The 18655-nt window shown below is 39.7% G+C and overlaps 1 protein-coding gene across 2 annotated transcripts; it reads right to left on the reverse strand.

Annotated features, from left to right (window-relative positions):
* Positions 1-611: 611 nt before the first annotated feature.
* Positions 612-15010, reverse strand: cat (catalase). Of its 2 annotated transcripts, none has more exons than XM_071545903.1 (13): positions 14871-15010; positions 13032-13203; positions 10796-10906; positions 8662-8792; positions 8059-8163; positions 7733-7858; positions 7266-7457; positions 6203-6355; positions 5825-5963; positions 4779-4909; positions 4103-4210; positions 3162-3245; positions 612-2525 (listed from the first exon to the last, which is right to left on the reverse strand). In XM_071545903.1, the coding sequence occupies exons 1-13, from the start codon at positions 14934-14936 to the stop codon at positions 2460-2462; spliced, it is 1584 nt and encodes a 527-aa protein (XP_071402004.1). In that variant the 5' UTR covers positions 14937-15010; the 3' UTR covers positions 612-2459. The 2 variants fall into 2 exon arrangements, with proteins under 2 accessions (XP_071402004.1, XP_071402005.1); XM_071545904.1 differs by having other exon boundaries at positions 612-2527; positions 3158-3245.
* Between the last annotated feature and the right edge of the window lie 3645 nt (positions 15011-18655).

Genomic DNA, 18655 nt, shown 5'->3' on the forward strand with positions numbered 1-18655 from the left:
TCGCACCAAAGACTTTTCACCATGAGGTGTCAGGCTTCACCAAAGATTTGGATTTGGGGTTTAGTTACTCTTTAAACTCCCAAGAGTACATGGAGCAGTTGGACCTACAAGCTAAACTTTTGAATGCAGAACTTTTACTTTTAAGTAAGTAATTTTCAGCATGGTATTACTGCTTTTACTTAAGTAAAGGATTTGAATACTTTTCCACCATTGGGAGTCAGTCATAGGGAGAAATACTATTATTGGCCGGCCCCCCTTGGTGGCCTGGCAAAAAGAAACCAAATAGACCATACAGTAAGTTTTCTGTCCTCATATGAAAACTGATAAATAAGTTAACCTTGATTGAGTAGCAGAGCGCAGCCAACCCAAGGCAGAGGGGGTTTCCACACAGCACTGTTTTGTATTGGTGTTAAATCATCATTGCAACACACAGACCTTACATTAAGTCTGCCATGATGGTTTATAATCCAGTTTGATGGTGGGGCCAGTGTCTCAACCGTGCTTCACGCTGAATTCTTCTGAAAAGGCGGAGCACTCAGTTTGTGCTATAAGTACCATGTTTTTTTCCAAACCCCTTGTGTCTCTTGATACTTTCAAGGAAAAGTTTTTACTCATTCGACTCTGTTAAATTTAAATTTAATTTCATACAGAGCCTGGACACAAGATCCAGGAAGATGCAAACCTGCCAGACACAAAGCAGTTTAAAAATGAAGACAAATGAAATTGCTCATAAGCTTTGATTATAAAAATTAATTGATACAGGCACTAAATATACATCTCATCTGAAAGACCTTCACAGATTGCATGTTAATAAACAGACCAATTATATACAGACAGGCAACTGGATAGGGAAAGTTTACAAACATACAGACTCACATCTATATCAGGTCACATGAAAAAATAATATAGGACATGGACACATTTGATTTCAAAATGCTGTTTCCTCCCGTGGGTCTTTGTGGTTCTTCCTAGGCTAAAAGAGACAACTTGGTATCTTTACTGTAATCTTGGTCAGTTACACTCAGATAAGTCTGGCATGCCCAGGCTTCTCTCCAAACATTATTTCACCTTTAGTTTTGTGCCAAGGAAAGCAGACAAAGGCACATGAGAGGGAACCTTATGGAGGGTTTTCCATTTTAAAATGACAGACTATTTCACATGTTGATTTCTTAGACACTGTAGATTTACCACCAATTTACATCTTTGACTTTAATGTAATAACACTGATACTTAGTGATGTACACAACCTCTCCCTACATACTGTATCAATCACTGCTGAAATCAGTGCTCAAGTTCGTCTCCTCAAGGTAATTTTGTCCAAAAGCCAAACGAGAACAATTCATAACTGATTACTCTTGTTAAAAAGGTTACAGTCAATCTGTATCTAGTTTCAATGTGTTTGCAAAAAGGCACTGCAGAGTGGTTTTAGTTGTGAGGGAAATAACTTTGAATCTTTCCTCTATGAATGTATTGCTGCATATCTGATGGGATACGCACAGAGGAGCACAGGGTTAACAACTTATATGGTACAACTGATGAAAAAAAAAAAAAGGTTTCTCATTTTCTCATCCCATTTTTATACCGATTTAACAAGATAAAATACCCTGTTTTCCATGATTAATTGCAATCTCTGGTAAGTTTATTCAAATTCTCAGTGGTTCAGCCCAGCATTAGCAAAGCTAGTCAAAACTGATCATTGAAAATTATTGAAAAACACTGTAAATATTGGCTTTGTGTTGTACATTTAATATTCACATGAGGTAAACACCCTCAGAAGACGGATGGAATATAATGATGGGAATGAAAAGGGTAAAAATTGTAAGATTGACCAGATCTGGATTCTTCTCCTAGGGCTTTAGTCTGACTGATATTATATCTCTCTGAACTCTGGATAAATAAGAGTTGAATCATCATAAAATCAACTCAGTGTAGTAGTACACACACACACAGCCTGAGGAATTATTGGAAACAATCAGCATTTACCATAGCACTCAAACAAGGGGGGTTGCGGTCAATTCACTTAATGCACTGGATTCAAAATGCACACCGAAACACCAAATCAGTGTTCCCACACTCACTCGGACATCAAATCAAAGACTTTTCAATTACTTTCAAGGTCTTGTTTGGTGAAATTCAAGGACTCAGATTGGCAAGTTTTGGGCATTAGTCAATTGGACATCATAGAGGTCATTTCATCATCATAGAGCTATTTTTTTACTCATGAACTTGTCAAGTCAACACCGCTGCTCTGTCAACACTAATATTCATCACTGAATTTTGAAGAAAATCCACTGTCTGGACAGATTGAATTGAAAATGATCTAGTTCCAACCCTGACACTAAAGGATGGTTAGTAGTACAATCTTAAGTGCAATCTTGTGTCTGGTAGTAGCAGTTGGTAATCAAGTGCAACGGCTTGCAGGTAGATGGGGTGTGGCCCCCCGGTGGAGATTTAAGGCATCACATCTTGGAGGCAGCCGTGATGGCCGAAGCTCCTGGACGGCTGTACACATGCACAGTTGTGTTCTGAGAAAGAAGAGAGAGAGAGCAAGTGAACTTATATTCACTTTGGGTTCAAAGAGAAACTGGTACCATCGTGAAAGGCATTAAAACAAAAAACAGTCACAACAAAACTCGGGTAAAATAGACTAAGTGAATGACTGGGATAAAAGCAGGGGTGAATACAAATCTTTTTCATGACGTTATTCCAGGGACAACGAAAAAAAAAGATTTAAAAGATGGTTCCCTGAGCAACGTGCCCGTTTTCTGTCATGAAATTACAAAACAAATTCTTTCATCTCTGCATTTCATCCCACATGTTCTCACCATGAGGCTGTATCCCAGCAATCTCCAACGGCCCAATCCAAAATGAAAGAATAGTGCCACTTCACCCAAGTGCAGGCTTTGTTTATATTTAGTTTGTTGGATTCAAGACATTTTTCTACATGGACTGACCTGAGCTCTTTATATACATTGACCCCATATTTCGGATTAAAGATATATTTTGACGTTGTAGATGCTTTACATTTGAAAATACTGGAGCAAACTTCCAACAGCTGCAAAGAAGTTTTAAATTGGGGCCTTTAAAATCAACTTGAAACCTGTTCTTGCTCAGAGTCAAAAGCTGGTTGGTGATCACTGACAGAGAGGAAGTGGGTTTACCTTCTGGGCCTCGGCGTTGTACTTGTTGAGAAGGGCCTGGACCCCGTTTCCATAGTCTGAATGAACAGCCATCAGGTTCTGGACCTGCAGGAGGAACGAGACAACGAGAATCAATCAAGTTCCTCAACAGCAACTTTCAGCGTTTCCCTTGGGTTAACATTTCACATAACCTTTAACTTTTTGGTCGATGCTTTTACTCAAAACGCCTTACTGTGACTTGACCTTAGTAGACTCTGGCAGTGTTAATGCCTCCCTCTACCCATTGCTATACAAAACCAGGGTTCTTGTGTTGGTGTGGTTTGGTGGCAGGTGAGGGATGCATGAGTCAAGAGATAGAAATAAATGTCCACATGCAAGATAATAAACTCATTTAATGTGATTTTATCAGTTTGGGAAATGTCTTTGTGGTAGTTCTGTAGGATACTGTAGTGGACGAACACATAAATCTGGATAAGATTTGAAGATTTTGCTCATTGATTTTGCTCACCCACCCAGACTTTTCCAGACCTGCGTAGGATCCTTGGTAAGACTTAGTGCACAAGTTAATTTCCAAATTGCTATATATCCATTTTGGGGAAAACAAACCAAAAAAACACAACTTCACCTGAAGTTTGTCATTCAGTATTTCTAGAATACGGAGATTCCAGTCTACAAAAGTGCTATAATTTCATCAGCCAAGGACTTAAGTTAACTACTATACTTTAAAAAGTACCATGATTTGTCTTAATTTTGTCTGATCAATTAATTTGTAAGAGATGTCACCTTATTAAAATGGTGGACATCTCTTTTTCGAAAACACTACTCTTGATCGCCGTCCTAGCTCACCCAGCCAAAAATACCGGATTTCAAGATTTGTCAGATAAAAGGAGGAGCATGGAAGGTGACAAGATTGGATAGATTGTGGAGTTTTATCACAGAGCTGAAAGGTGATGCGGCCTCACCATGCGTTTCTGGATGAAGAGCTGGGCTCCCTTCAGGGCCCCCGCCATGTTTTGGCAAAGTCTCTGCCGCTCCTCTTTGTTCAGCACCTCAGTGTAGAAGGTACGCACCTGTAATGCGGCACATTGGAAAAGTCAAGTCACTGGTCACAGTTAAGACAAATCAAAACAAGATTCAATGAAGTGCATTTTACAAAGAAGTGTCACCACCATTTAAAAAGGGGCATCAAGTAATCTGACCTTTTGAAATTCTATCGCAACAACCCACTAAATTCTCTTCAAGTCACTGGTATTTATCAGCAACCCTATAAACCTCCTGTATTATGGTCATTTTGTGCTAGGGGGCAACAAAAATCTTTCTTATTGCCCGAATTCTTTTGGCTTTATTTTGGATATATTTTCTAGGCTTTTCTGTCTTTTTAAATGTTACAGCACAGTAATTCAACATATCAACTGTCTTTTGTAAATCTGTGATGTTGCTGACAATAAACTACTAATAATATTACAAAGAGAATGATAAAGAAAGCAAGCAAGGAAGTAAAGGAATGTGAGTGTGTGAATGAGTGTGAATGAGTGAGTGAGTGTGTGTGTGTGTGAGTGTGAGTGTGTGAGAGACACAAAACAGACACACAGCTGCTTACTCAGCTCTCATGTGGGCACAGAAATCACAGACTCATACCTGAGTGAAATTATCATCATCTGCACTGTTGTAGCGGCCCACATCTGGGGAGACCTTGAACTTGGACTCCACAAAGCGAGGCTGGATCTCTGGGGCGCTGAAGCTGTTGGGATAGTAGTTTGGAGCGCCACCTAGAGGCCAGACACAGAACAGACACTGGTGAGCCAGGAAGGAAGAAAACAGATGCTTTGCTTCTGCTGTGTTGAGTGAGACATAAGCAAAGTAACTGGCATAAACAACAGTAAAGATTGAGGGTAAATTTGACCAATTACTGAAAACAACAACAACTTGACGGCAGACTCACATCAACCATCAGACCTCAGTATGGTTTGAAAATGGCATGCTAAAAAATGCCATATAGCACATTATATTTTTCGACCACAGTTAGTATACCGTTAGGATTGTGTATTGAACACTATTTGGATAAAATGGCTGTGTGCGAGTCCTTTGTTAATTTTTGTCCTACGGCCAAGGGTTACATTACATACATACATAAATTACATGGTTATAACTAAAATTATAACTATGATTATTTTGGTAGACACTGTAATCATGATTACAAGTCTTGATGATTTGAGGAATTATTTTACTGCACTTTTTGCATTTTCAATCAACATCTCAACTATTTTTAACTACACTGGGTGTTCCAAGTTAAATGTTTTAACATTGCCAAAATGCCTATATTGTACAGTGTTCATTACCAATCAAAGTCTGGACACACCTGATTGAATGTACAATGTTTTTCATTATCCCAAAAAAAAAAAAAAAAAAACCCCAAACCCAAAAATGCATGTGTCCAAACTTTTGACTGGTAGTGTAAACTAAAATCACAATGTCTGATTATACAGGATTAATTGTTCAGCCCTACCAAAGCACCAGTGGGCGCTCTAGGTTTATTCCTGAACAGTCTCCTTATCTATCTTGAATAGTTGCAAAGATATCTTGGTGGATGGACACATGGAAACACACACACACACACACACACACACACACACACACACACACGTGATGTGATTGTGGGGTGTTGAGCCCGGGTTATGACTGACCCTGGTTGTCGAACATGCACATGGGCCCGTCCCGCTGGTAGTTGGCCACGCGGGCCTTGAAGGGGCAGTTGACAGGGAGCTGCAGGTAGTTGGCTCCTAGCCGGTGTCTGTGTGTGTCTGGGTAGGAGAAGAGACGACCCTAACGGAGACAGACAGGACATGGCATTGTTATGGAGCATTTACTCCTTTAATTCTGTTTGTTTGAGCAGGTAAGAACAATGCCATTGTGGTAAATGGTTTCTTGATGTTGTTTGTGGTGTAACAGCATAGTTAGGCTCATAATGACAGCAGACTCTTAAAATATGTGACCAATTACTGAACCTTAATTTACATGATATCCATCACTGGAATACATGCCACAAAACAGCTTGCCCCTACCTGCAGCATCTTGTCAGGGCTCGGCTCAATGCCCGGTGGCATGTTGCTGGGGTCGAAGGCCAGCTGCTCCACCTCTGCAAAGTAGTTGACTGGGTTTCTGTTGAGCACCAACTTCCCCACTGGGATCAGTGGGTATTGTTTATGCGACCAAACCTGCATGTAGAGAGATTAACGACGGGAAACTCCATTAGTAGAACAATTTTTTTTAAAAACATTTAGAAATCCAGGTAAGTGTTTTGCCGTGCATGCATGACCCTTCTCAAAACTGCCTCATTTCACATTTGTATTTTTATTTGTATAGTGCAAATTATTCACCCCCGGAGCCTGCTCAGTACAACCACAGACCTCTACGTTTGGCCTGAAAAGCCAACAGCAGAAGTGGAGTGGAGCTTTCCAGTGGAGCTTTTATATCCTCCACTAGGACATTTGAGGGTGCACTTATTACATCTATTGGTTGCACAACTAACTAAATAAAGAAATTAACATAAAGTATTTCTCACAACCGAGAGCAAAGTGAAATAAAAATGAGGCTGCCAAGAACAGTTGCTCCACATGCAAATGTGGTTGCCCCAGGGATCTGCGATTCCACAATTACAGTTTTTCTATGAACTGTTAAGATACAATTCTGCATTGGTAATTAATTTAGCAGAAAAATGGCTTGTTAGCACTGTTCCTCATTTGAACTGATGGATGCCACTAGCTGCAAGATTCAGATTGTTGTTGAAGTTGTCAGAACTGCTAACAATGTTGTCAACCTACATTAAGCCTGGAAACATACTTCCAATATGGAATAATAATGTGAATAGTGCCTAGCAATAGCAGATTACAGTATTCTACAACAAGCTATAGTGTGAATTTGTCTGGTCAAACCACTGCAAATTTTTACCACTGCAACACAACTTCAATCACAACAATCAACTTTAATAATAGAACAACATATAATAAAAAAAAATAAGTTAAAGAAACAATCACTACCACACTAACCATTTTGTTCCAGCAGATAGAAATATATTTCACAGAGCTCTGAAGACCCAGTGTGCTCTGCGGTGGAGGAATGCAGTACCTTGGTAAGATCGAAGGGGTTGAATTGGAACTTCTCAGCCTGCTCAAAGGTCATGACCTGGATGTAGAAGGTCCAGGAGGGGAAGTTGCCATTGGCGATCGCATTGAAGAGGTCTCCGATGCCGTAGTCTGGGTTGGTGGACGCCAGGTGGTCTGCCTCCTCCACCGTCAGATTCTTTATCCCTTGATCAGTCTAAAAAAAAAAGAGACAAAAAAAACTGTTGAAGTCATGCTGTGTTGTGAAATTTTTTGTTGTTTGATTCAAGTTTAACGTCTCCTTTTCCATTAACTTTTTTTTTTTTACATGCAACATGCATCTTTCTAACCATCTTGAGAAGACTGAATGAGAATATTAATTGTCCTCTTAACACTTTCTATCGGCATCCCATGACAGAAATAACAATTTTAGTAATTCTAACTCTGTTAAGACAAATGCTGACTGAGGGTTGAATCTGGGTTTAGGCCGACCTTATAGTGGAACTTGCAGTAGACAGGCTGGCCCTCGGCGTTGACCAGTTTGAAGGTGTGAGAGCCGTAGCCGTTCATGTGACGGTGGCCATCAGGCAATCCTCGATCGCTGAAGAGAAAGGACACCTGGAGGGAGAGACGGGACAGCAGCCACCAGATGAGGAGAAGTCACAGGAAGGTTTATTGGGTTAATCACTGCTGGCTGGGAGAATCTTTTTGGAGGTAAACTATCAATCTATTACTGCAAGTGCATCCATCCCGAGGCAAAATATTGACCAAGACTTATTGACCAAGAATATTTCATGAATAAATTAAAATCAAGTTACCTGATGCAGACTCTCGGGCCTCAGGCTCCAGAAGTCCCACACCATGTCGGGGTCCTTCATGTGGGTTTGGGGGTTACGCTTCTGGGAGTGGATGAAGGACGGGAACTACAGGGGGGTAAAAGGCACAGGTCAGTGGAATACGTTGTACACTTGATTTATGCTCAAGTGTACAACGAGAACATCTACTCAAGAACATCTACACAAAAACTTGTGTAGCTCATACCAGTGTTTCTGTAAATTTTCGTGTGGCAGTAGTAGTTAGAGATTTGGTCTTGCTTCCATGTTTGTCCCTGTTTTGGTTCCAGTTTTGGTTCTAGTGCATGATGTATCATGATTGATGGAGCCAATTCCAAAAACTGAACCTGTGCTTGTTTGTGTGTTTTAGGGAAAAGAGCAGACTTTTTAAAGGTTGAAATTTATATTTACACCCACTGGTGCAGCATGAGATCACCATGAAGGATACTCTGTAATTAATCTGTAAGTAAAAGTAATGGGAGTTCATTTCATGGGGAATGTCTCATTTCCCCCAGCAGTTGTTGTGGTGACTCACCACTACTGAATACCAGAGAGACATTGGCTCATACACCACCCGCACCCACTCACCAGCAGGGCGTCCCTGATAAAGAAGATGGGGGTGTTGTTGCCCGTCAGGTCCCAGTTGCCCTCCTCAGTGTAAAACTTGACAGCGAAGCCTCGGGGATCACGCACGGTGTCTGCTGAGCCCGATTCCCCAGCTGGAACAAAATGCACACGTTAAAAAGCGGAATAACTTTCAATTCAAGAATTAAAATTAATATCCCTGTCTGCAAGTTTTAGCGGGTAAAATCTAAGGTTTTTTAAGACATTTTAATACCAGTTAGAATGAAATACAAGACCAATTTGGCAACTGAAATTAATGTTAAAATGACTATAGTCCTGTCAGAATATAGGTATGACTGGGCTGATTTCTCACCCATAAAAACACAATTTTTTAAAAGACCTCTTAGAAGTGTCTTGTTTTTGGTTGTGGGAGACAAGTGAGTGTTTACTTGGTGGTAGAAGACTATTCACAGTGGGATTATTCTTTGAGTGTAAGGCTAAATCCAGCTTAAAACTTGCACACTGCCAGGACAGAGACCGATATATAGTCTGACGATCCTGTCAGAAACAGCTTTCTTCACTCTTAAAAAGATCTGACACCGTACTTTTTTGGCTTTTGGGGTCACGGAGAGTGACTGACACTTGTGTGTCAACGCTGACACACTAGAGACTAGTGTTTTCTCTCGCAGACCTGTCAATCACGCAGACAAAACACTGTTCTCTCTTGGGCACCTTATGCAGTCAAAACCAGACTGAAACACACCAAAGTCAAATTCTACTTTTCCTCCATGCTGAACACCATTTTTCTCCTTGTTAAAGCTACACTAGGCGAGATTTTCTGTCAAAACACACCCGTCTTATCTGCAACAGAAAGGAAAGTCCCATACCCCCTCAAATGTGACGCCATAGATTCGCCTTATTTAGCCAAATTAAATTCTGGTGTCGGGTATGGATTCTAGCGGTTAAAGGTTCTCTGCGGAAAGTGATGAATCAAAACTTAAGCAGTCGTAGGTACTGTAGGTGTTGACATTTTGTTTGAATTCAGCAAAAGTAACCCCCAGGAGCATAAATGAGAAAGATAATATGTCAGACACTCAGCAATATTGATGCTGCTATTTGCTTTCAAAGTAAGTTTTTAGGCTCACACACCTGACCAATTGAGGCAAACTCTGGGAGCCTCAGTTGGTGGTGTGGGACACACTTCTCGGGTTGCAGCCCCACTTGATTCAGGCTGATGTGTATTTTTACATAAAATTCTTGCCTAGTGGAGCTTTCAGTGCGAGTAGCATTTTGCAATTTGAAGTTAATCATATCACCCAAATCTTTAATCTGCCCAGAACAAGTTAATGTAGCCCCCTGCCCAACCCCCATGTTTACTTTTCACTAACCCTTTCTCCCAACACATTGTCTTTTCATAATTTTCTTTGGATCTGTTTGTATCTATTATTGTTTGTTTTTGTCTTTGACCTCATTGTTTGTATTGTTACCCATTTGCACTAATGAAACAAAAAAAGTGTGAGTAGCATACACTCGCGCCTTCTGACCCCACTCATATTAATCTCATTAACCATCTGTGCCAACATGGAGTGGTGCCATAGTTTCTTGGCACCAACCACCACCACCGAAGTGGCCCATCCCTGGGCTAGAGGTTAACTGCCAAAAGTATATACAGTATAAACACTAAAGTTTTGACTCACCACATTTTTCTTTATTTTTACTATTTTCCACATTTTAGAATAATAATAAAGACATCAAAACTATGAAATAACACAAATGGCATTATGCAGAGACCAAAAAAGTGTTAAACAAATCAAATTTCATTTCTTTAAAGTAGCCATCCTTTGCTTTGATGGAAAGGCAAAGGCTTTAGAGAGAAATTACATACACAGGCATCAACTTCACTATTTATATTTGTCTAAAAAAAATAATTTTAAGCATTTAAGGATAAGCCATTAGATAAAAATGGCTTTAAGATAATGAAAAACATTATGCATTCAATCAGGTGTGTGAAAACTTTTGATTGGTAGTGTATATGCATGTATTTCATTGACACAGAAAAGGCTTGCCTTACGATTAAGTTATGATCTCATACTCTCATTGAAGTGACTGACTTATAGGCTCAAATCCAGATCTGAACTCAGCTCATGGTGAGTCTTACCCACGGTGGAGAAGCGGACAGCGATGGGTGTCGTTTTGCCAACGTGCTCGAACAGCTTGGCCTTGCAGAAGCGAGTGATGTCATGAGTCACCTCAAAGTAGCCAAACGCCCCTGTGCAATGGGAAAACAAAAAACAGACATGGACAGGTCAATTAACAGGTAGTTGGAGTTATTTACAAATAAAAGAGCAGGATTCTGACACATTTTCCTTTTCATTATTCCATAAATTTTACATAACATACATCAATTTATTGGCTGAATTGGAATATTTTGGCTGTTGTTCATTATGATGTTTGAGCTGGGCAACATCTGCAACTCCATAGCTGAAAATTATTCTTCACAATGCCAAATGTCACAGTATTTAAAATGTGTACTCAAATACAGTATGTTGTCATTTGTCATACTTTTTCCAAAATGTTGTGCAACTGTCATACTTTTCCAGACCTTGAAATTATCAAATGAATTTTCCATACCATCTAGACTTCCATAAGAATGACGAAAAAGCTTTTTTCAAAGAGACATTTAGCTGAAGAAAAAATGCTATTTGTTGTGTGACTTGGCACAATCCCTCTTTGAATCCACCTTTAGCCCGAGGTTTGCTACAGAAGTTGCCAAAGTTGGATTAAGTCCATTTTCTTCCTCTTTACATAAAAGAAATATTCAGCTATATGTCTTTTGTAAGCCAGCTGGCACTAATATCACTTTTTCATTACCAGTGCAATTCAGGCAATTAAACTTCATCCATTACTTTTACTAGACAATACAAATTTAAACAATATAGTTTTCAAACCTTTGGGGTATTGCACTGTGTGCATTGTGTGATCATGCTTGCATATCTGATGCGTTTTATGTAGCTCTTGGTATCGAATTTTAGTATTCAGGAGATTTTCAGGTAACCTGGCCAGATATCTGATACCAGTACTGGCACTTTTTTTGCCTTTGCTCATGCTTGTCATGCAGGCAACAAAACCCACTTTGTTTTAAATTCAAATTAAACAGGTTTAGCTTAAGACAAATGTTAAGCTATGCACCTCTGTTTTCACAGTCAAAATAAATGGGTTGAAGTTATTCATCATTTGTCTAACGACACCCAAGTTGCCTCATTCTCCACCAGCATTCCACCTTCCTACTTAACAAGTTACAGCAACAATTTCTATAATTGAGTGATAGTTATGGTTACTTGCAACATACTGTGCTCAATGGGCAATGTGTCAGGTCAGAGGACAGACTGTTTTTCAGACCATTAGAAAGCAGGGTGGCCAAGTGATTAGAGAAACCCAGGACTGAGAACTCAGAAATCACGTTAAATAAACCAATTGATGTTCATTACGTTGAATCGCATGGTAATAACAAGTGTGATCTCTAACCAAAACTATTAAACTAAAATGATATTCCCTAAAATATGGCAAATGTCATTTTGTTAGAAATTTTAGTTGCTTGGTATCATTAATTTAGACAACAAAATTGCTTATCATGATATTACAGTACCACAATTTCATCAAGATATGACCCCGTTTAAAGACTCTGAGCCCCTACCTGCTCGCTCTCGGTAAGTCGCTCTGAATTGGAGTATCAGCTAAATGCCTTAAATATATGACTGTCAAATGTTCCCAGTGGCAGTCTGATTCACATATTACTGCTCAGACTTGTTGGGTGTTACATCACCATGACCGGGAAGAACTGCAGCTCCACTGCAGCGGGCCTACAAACATCATACGTTCAACATCTGCTCACGGTCTTTGACCTCATAGCAGATTAGTATTCGTCCATGGAACTGATCCATAACAGCAACTTACCTTTATTTGCTTTTTTTTTTTTACCCCTAATTTTTCATCAGTTTATGTTTTTTGCGAACTTTGGGGAGGTGATGTGGTTAGAGGTGCACCAGTGTATGAGTAGGTGTACATAATTTTTGATTTTTTGCCATTATCAATTACCAATCTGAGGGGAAAAACCAGTCAGACTATCAAATTCTTAATACTTTGAATTTGTTAGATCTGATAATGCATTCCCTTTCTGTTTGTGTAGTGGAATTAACTGACTGACATCACTGCAGTGTGAGCAGCTGCACTGTGCTCGCTGATGTGCAACTTTAACTTAACTTTAAGTACTTTAATACTGTAAAGATGCTTCATGTAGCATTTTAAAAATCAATAATTCTGAGACGTTAATTTTATTACTGGAGACAATTGAGACCGTATCGAAGAAGGCCGATCCTCTGCTGCCTGACTCTCACCTGCCCCTTTGGCGTGCACCACTCTCTCGGGGATCCGCTCCCGGTCGAAGTGGGCCATCTCGTCAGTGAAGACCACGTCCTGCACCAGCAGAGGCCCCCGGGGTCCTGCAGTCTGCTCGTTCAGCTTGTCGCCGATGGGAACCCCGGCCCCCGTGGTCAGCGTATCTGGCCTCTGTTGCACACAACGTCCGCATTAACAAAACCACACATTCATTCATTTAGGCAAGCTATGGCCATTATATGAAGAGACCATCAGCGGTGTGTGTGTGTGTGTGTATCACAACCCAAATTATGTATCCTGTGCCTTTACAAATGCATTCCTACACACTATATGCAGTTATCATATCATATCACACTATATCAGTGATTAAGAATGGGACAATATCACAATACAAACATGTGACAATATGTATCGTGGGGCAGAAAAGTAAAAAAAAAATATTAGCTCCATTTTATTCTGCTGTCATAATCACAAATGAGACGGCTTGCCCATCAAAACTTCACAAGCTCTCCATCCAAATTATATTATTTACACTTTGTAAGGGCATTTTTAAATTGTTGTTTCTAACAAGCCAATGCCATTGCCAAATCATGGCAAATTTCTCCCACTGTCTGTGGAAAACAACAGCTCCACCACAATACACCACATTATCTCTGGACAACTCCCCACAGCTGCTATGTGAACTGGCTGCCACCCCACCACTGCTACTATTGTTTATTCCATCCAATTATTATCATCTCGCACTTGTTGCACAATCTGTGGGACAGACTGGTCCATCTTATTTATTTTAAATAGTGTTGTTTGCACCCTGTAGCCCCAGTACATTGCATTAATCACTGCACCAATTATTTGATTATTAATAAGCCTGCTGCAAAACTGTGTGGTTGCACTGTTACCAATTATTTTCCCTAACGCTCAGTGTTGTCAATAGCCAGTGCAGTGAAATCTGTATGCATGTCCCATGTAGACTAAGCTGCAGAAATTAGGTCTCCCTCGATTTGACTGCAGTAAAGGGCAAACTACAAAATGTCAATGTTACACTGTCTGTAGCACCTGAGGCAGTGCAGAAGACAGTACAATTTGGCTGAGTGTGATGCAGAGACAGCAGTGCGGTTAGCTTGTTTTGTACTTTACCATTGTTTATTATTATAGCCTTGCTTTCCTTCCAAGGTTCTGGTTATATAACCATGAGTTGACAGGGTTGAAGTTCAACCACAGTCTGTGCAGCTGGACAATGACCTACTTAAAGCCTTTTCCCCTCTTTTCCCCTCTGTGTCCTAACATTACATATTGCTTCTATCTTGAGCTCAGCATGATGTAGCATCTGAGAGTTTGCTCAAATATATATATATATTTTTTAAAGTATGCCCGCAGCAAGCCTGTCCCGTTTTCTTTAAGAACTGGCAATTACATTTACTTAACTAATACCATTTTCCTCCAAGTTAGCTAAGGATATTTCAGATGCTCTCCTGTTGATTGCTTGTGTTTTGAAAACAGTGGGCGATCCCTTGTTTGATTTCTTTGTCAAGCAACAGAAAAGCATCATGCTAGTTGTGCCAGTTAGCTAACGTTAATATTACCCGGTTTGCTAGTGAGCCCTTTCCACCAGCAACCCTTTCAAAAGGCCAAACGACACTGAATAACACTAACGGTTAGGTCAAAATAGAGAGAATCTATTAACATGTCTGCAAAAGTTTTTGGACAGCATCTCGCCCTGCAAGCTAGCTTCAGTGTGTTGCTGTAGGTCCACGGCACCTTAAACGACCTCTCACCCATTTCCCAAGTCAAACGGCACTGCGCAACCAACAACACTTGATCACATGCGGATAAACACAGACCTGAGAGCTGCGGTTCTCCTTCCACAGCTTCATCTGGTCGGTAGCTTTGTCTCTGTTCTCAGCCATCTCGACAGGTAAGTACGAACAGGCGATTAGGCGGCTAATGCGAGGGGAAACGTTATCTTATTTATCCAATGCTTCAAAAAAATTCTTCCTGGACTTTGCACGATTTGGCTCCACCTCCTCCTGCGCCCCTCTCTTCTGATTGGCTGCTGAAAGCCAACTGACCTACTTTTGGACAAGGGGGAAAAGGTCCCAACCGAAGACTACGTATGTTTTACAGATGAACCACTCCATAATAAAAAATTTAAAAAAAGCGGCCCACCTTGTGGTATACCAAACTGCCTCATACAGAAATGAGCATGAACATGAGCCACACATGATGCTGTTACCATAGCGACCAATCTGCGACTGACATTATTTTATCTGCAGCAAGGTATACACTTGTACTGACCTGCCACAAAGTGGGCAGAGGAGTTACCTCAGGAAAAAAACACGCATATGTTGAGGCCATGATTTACTACACTGAGGGTACAAAATGCTTTTGCGTGCACACGTGATAGACCTTGTTTCTTAATTAATTTGTTTGCTAATTTTCATAATTTTGTGTGCACAATTTCATAATTCATGCAAGTAAATTAACACAAGCACACGCACAGTTTAGCTTATTCAGTAAGTTTCAAACTTTCACCCACTTGCCTTTATTAGTTGAATTTAATTGATTGCATGTTTATTTAATTTTGTTACATTTTTTCTCTGAATGCAGATTTATTCAGTTTAAACAGGCTTTTGCTAAGGTTTAATGGTTAGAGATTTGTTAATAAAGTTTTATTTCAGGATGAGTTATTGTTAGGGCTACGCCATCTTGAATATGCATACTTCTGTTGAAGACTTTATAGTTGAGTTGCAAAGATTTGTATCGGTCAACACAGAGCCTCCAGCACATCTCAGAAAAAAGAGTTTGTGAGGTTGTGCTGCCTCTATATTTTAACTTATTTGCATGTTTTATATTTATTGGCAATGGCACATTTTGCCTGCAACTCAAACACACAGCATATTGTGCATACGAGTTAACACTTCATCACCACAAAATATATTTTTCCCTACACTATAGGGCCACACTATAGGGCCGCCCTCTATAAATTTTAGCTGTTAACAATGCTTTCGGCTTGGTGTAACGTGAAATTAAACTGCCAATGTTTATCTTGCTTCAACTTTTCCCTTTAACACCAGAACACTAAACTCTACTACTAGCTTCTACTTTCACACTTCAAACGGACGCTTGCGGTTCCCAGAAATAGGGGCAGAGTGAGAGCTCTTTCCTTTTCCTCCTCTCAGGTCCCAACAATGCCTGGTCACTCCAGCATGATAAACAAGAGATCAAAATGTTACTGTTGGATTGCTTTTATTTCAAACAGCGTTCACACAATACACTTTATTCTTGAGGCACATTCACATCAAGTGCTAAATAACTTCATGCATGATCAAATGTTGGCTACAGCTTGTTGATCAAATGCAAAATGCTGACTGTAAATGAAAATATTGCTTCATTATTTGGCACAGTAGGAAATATTGTCTATCATATGAGCACAGGTGCATTGATTTGGATTTCAAAGTGAGGTGAGGAATGCTGTTATACATGACCAGAAATCTAGGGTATGTTTTGCTTGAAAAACAAAAACAAAATTCACAACAATGCAAAAGGCTGATGAGCTTTTTAGAGTTAGCAGACATTTCACATGATTGTTCACATTCAGAAGTTACAACAAAACAGCACTATTGCACGATGCCATGTTGTAGAGAAAAATCTCAGATGGATAAACACACATCTTGATATTCTGAGTTTTACCAGATCCTTGTCACATTATGGGGAAAAACGTTTCTGTCTTCTTCAGTTAACTGAAAATCAGATTAGTAGCACAAGCTGCAAACAGCTAGATACCCATTGGTTTATGCTAACAATGCTAAGAGGCTGTTTGCAGGTAACTAAAGAAAAAATGTTAAAATCAATGTGACAAGTGCCTGGTGGAGAAAAACAATAGATTAATTCAAAATTTCAAGGTGTTTCCTTTAACAGAAAGGAACTGCAAACCCATTTAAAGGGGGTTAGTATACTTTACATTACACGTTAAATTCCCAGAGGTGTAGTAATAATAATAATAATTTGTTAATTAGCAACATTATTTGTGTTAAATACACTTAGATGACTGACTGACTGTCTTGGAGATTGATGTTTATTAAAGTGTAATAGTGCGGAAAATGGCGATTTACACTCATGTGATGCCAGAATGTGGAAAACAAAATAACAAAATAATAATAATAATAATAATAATGACAATAAGAAGAAGAATGCTTAGATTGTAGTACACTATTTACACTGATACTAACACTTACATCAGAAGTAATTTTATGCTGCAACTTGTATTGCATTAATTATGGTAGAAATAGAACAATGCAACATGGTACTTATATGCCATTACATATTACATCTGATTTGGCCACCCTGTAACAACTGCTACAAATTACAATTATTTCACCTGGATAAGAGTACCTGGATCTTTTTTTTTTTTTAAAAAGCACAATATATATTGAATATACCAAAACCCCTATTATTTGTCAGTCTCACTGTTAACAAATGACACAAGCAAATCCAATAGAGCTAACCTCAACTCGGTTCTAAAACCGCTAAGAAATCAATCTAACAGGTGCAATCAATGACTGGTCTCAAAAGACAAATGAGTAGTTTCCTGAAAGAGAAGCTATTTCACCCCTTCCGTTCAGTCTTGGTCATTCTCTTGACAGCTAAATACAACCACAGTGGGCACCATGCAGAGGGGGGCGAGGCCCGCCAGGGTCGGGCTCCTTTTCTCAATCAAAACTCACTTCAAAAGTCCAAACTGAAATTCCTGATCAAGACTTTTGAAAAGGGGGGGGGGGGAAACACACACACACACACATCCAAATATTCATGTCTCCTTTCCTGTTCTTGAAGTGGAATCTCATTTCAGCTTAAATGGGATTCAGCCCAACCCCAGTGAGGAGAGAGGGGGCAAACCGAGGGGACAAGGTAAGGAGGTAGGGAGCGGTGTGGAGCAGCCTGGGTCAGATTGCTATCTGAAACAGAATCAATTACTTTAAGCAGATAGATTGCTTTTATTTGGTACAAACAAACCAAATGGACTACTGCTTCCAAAAGGCAACCCTCACCCATAATGCAGCCGAGACGGACTGAAGCCAAACACGCCGAGTAATTGGGAGGATTTCAGTGTGTAATTGACCCAGGGGAGCGATCGGATCAGAGTCAAACACTGGCTTTTTCAAATTCCCCTCCCTTGTTCGAAGGGGAGGTGTTTACTCTAGTTATTGTGCCTCCAGGGTGACATACAGAACACAAGTCCTCCTATGGGTCACAATGTAAATGATCTAAATACTAAAATAATACTAAAACAGCACAGGGTAACAAGTTTGAGCATGGCACCAGACAAGGGAAAAAGTATGGAAGCTCATTCCTGCCACAATTCTGATTTTTTTTCTCATAATTCTGATTTTGTATCTCAGAATTCTGGCTTTTTTTTCTCACAATTGTGACTTACATACATTTGTGAGAAAAAAAAAATCGGGATTATGAGATAAAAAGTCAGAATTGCGAGAAAAAAACTTCAGACTTCTGAGAAATAAAGTCAGAATTGTGAGAAAAAAGTCTGAATTGGAAGGAAAAAAATCTGAATTCTGAGAAATAAAGTCACAACTGCGAGAAAAAAAACACAATCCAGTCATTTTTTGTT

This window comes from Centroberyx affinis, unplaced genomic scaffold (assembly GCF_046629955.1).
Source record: "Centroberyx affinis isolate AG114_WGS23_722 - 3 ecotype Tasmania unplaced genomic scaffold, CSIRO-AGI_Caff_v1 ptg005066l_1, whole genome shotgun sequence".
Taxonomy (NCBI): domain Eukaryota; kingdom Metazoa; phylum Chordata; class Actinopteri; order Beryciformes; family Berycidae; genus Centroberyx; species Centroberyx affinis.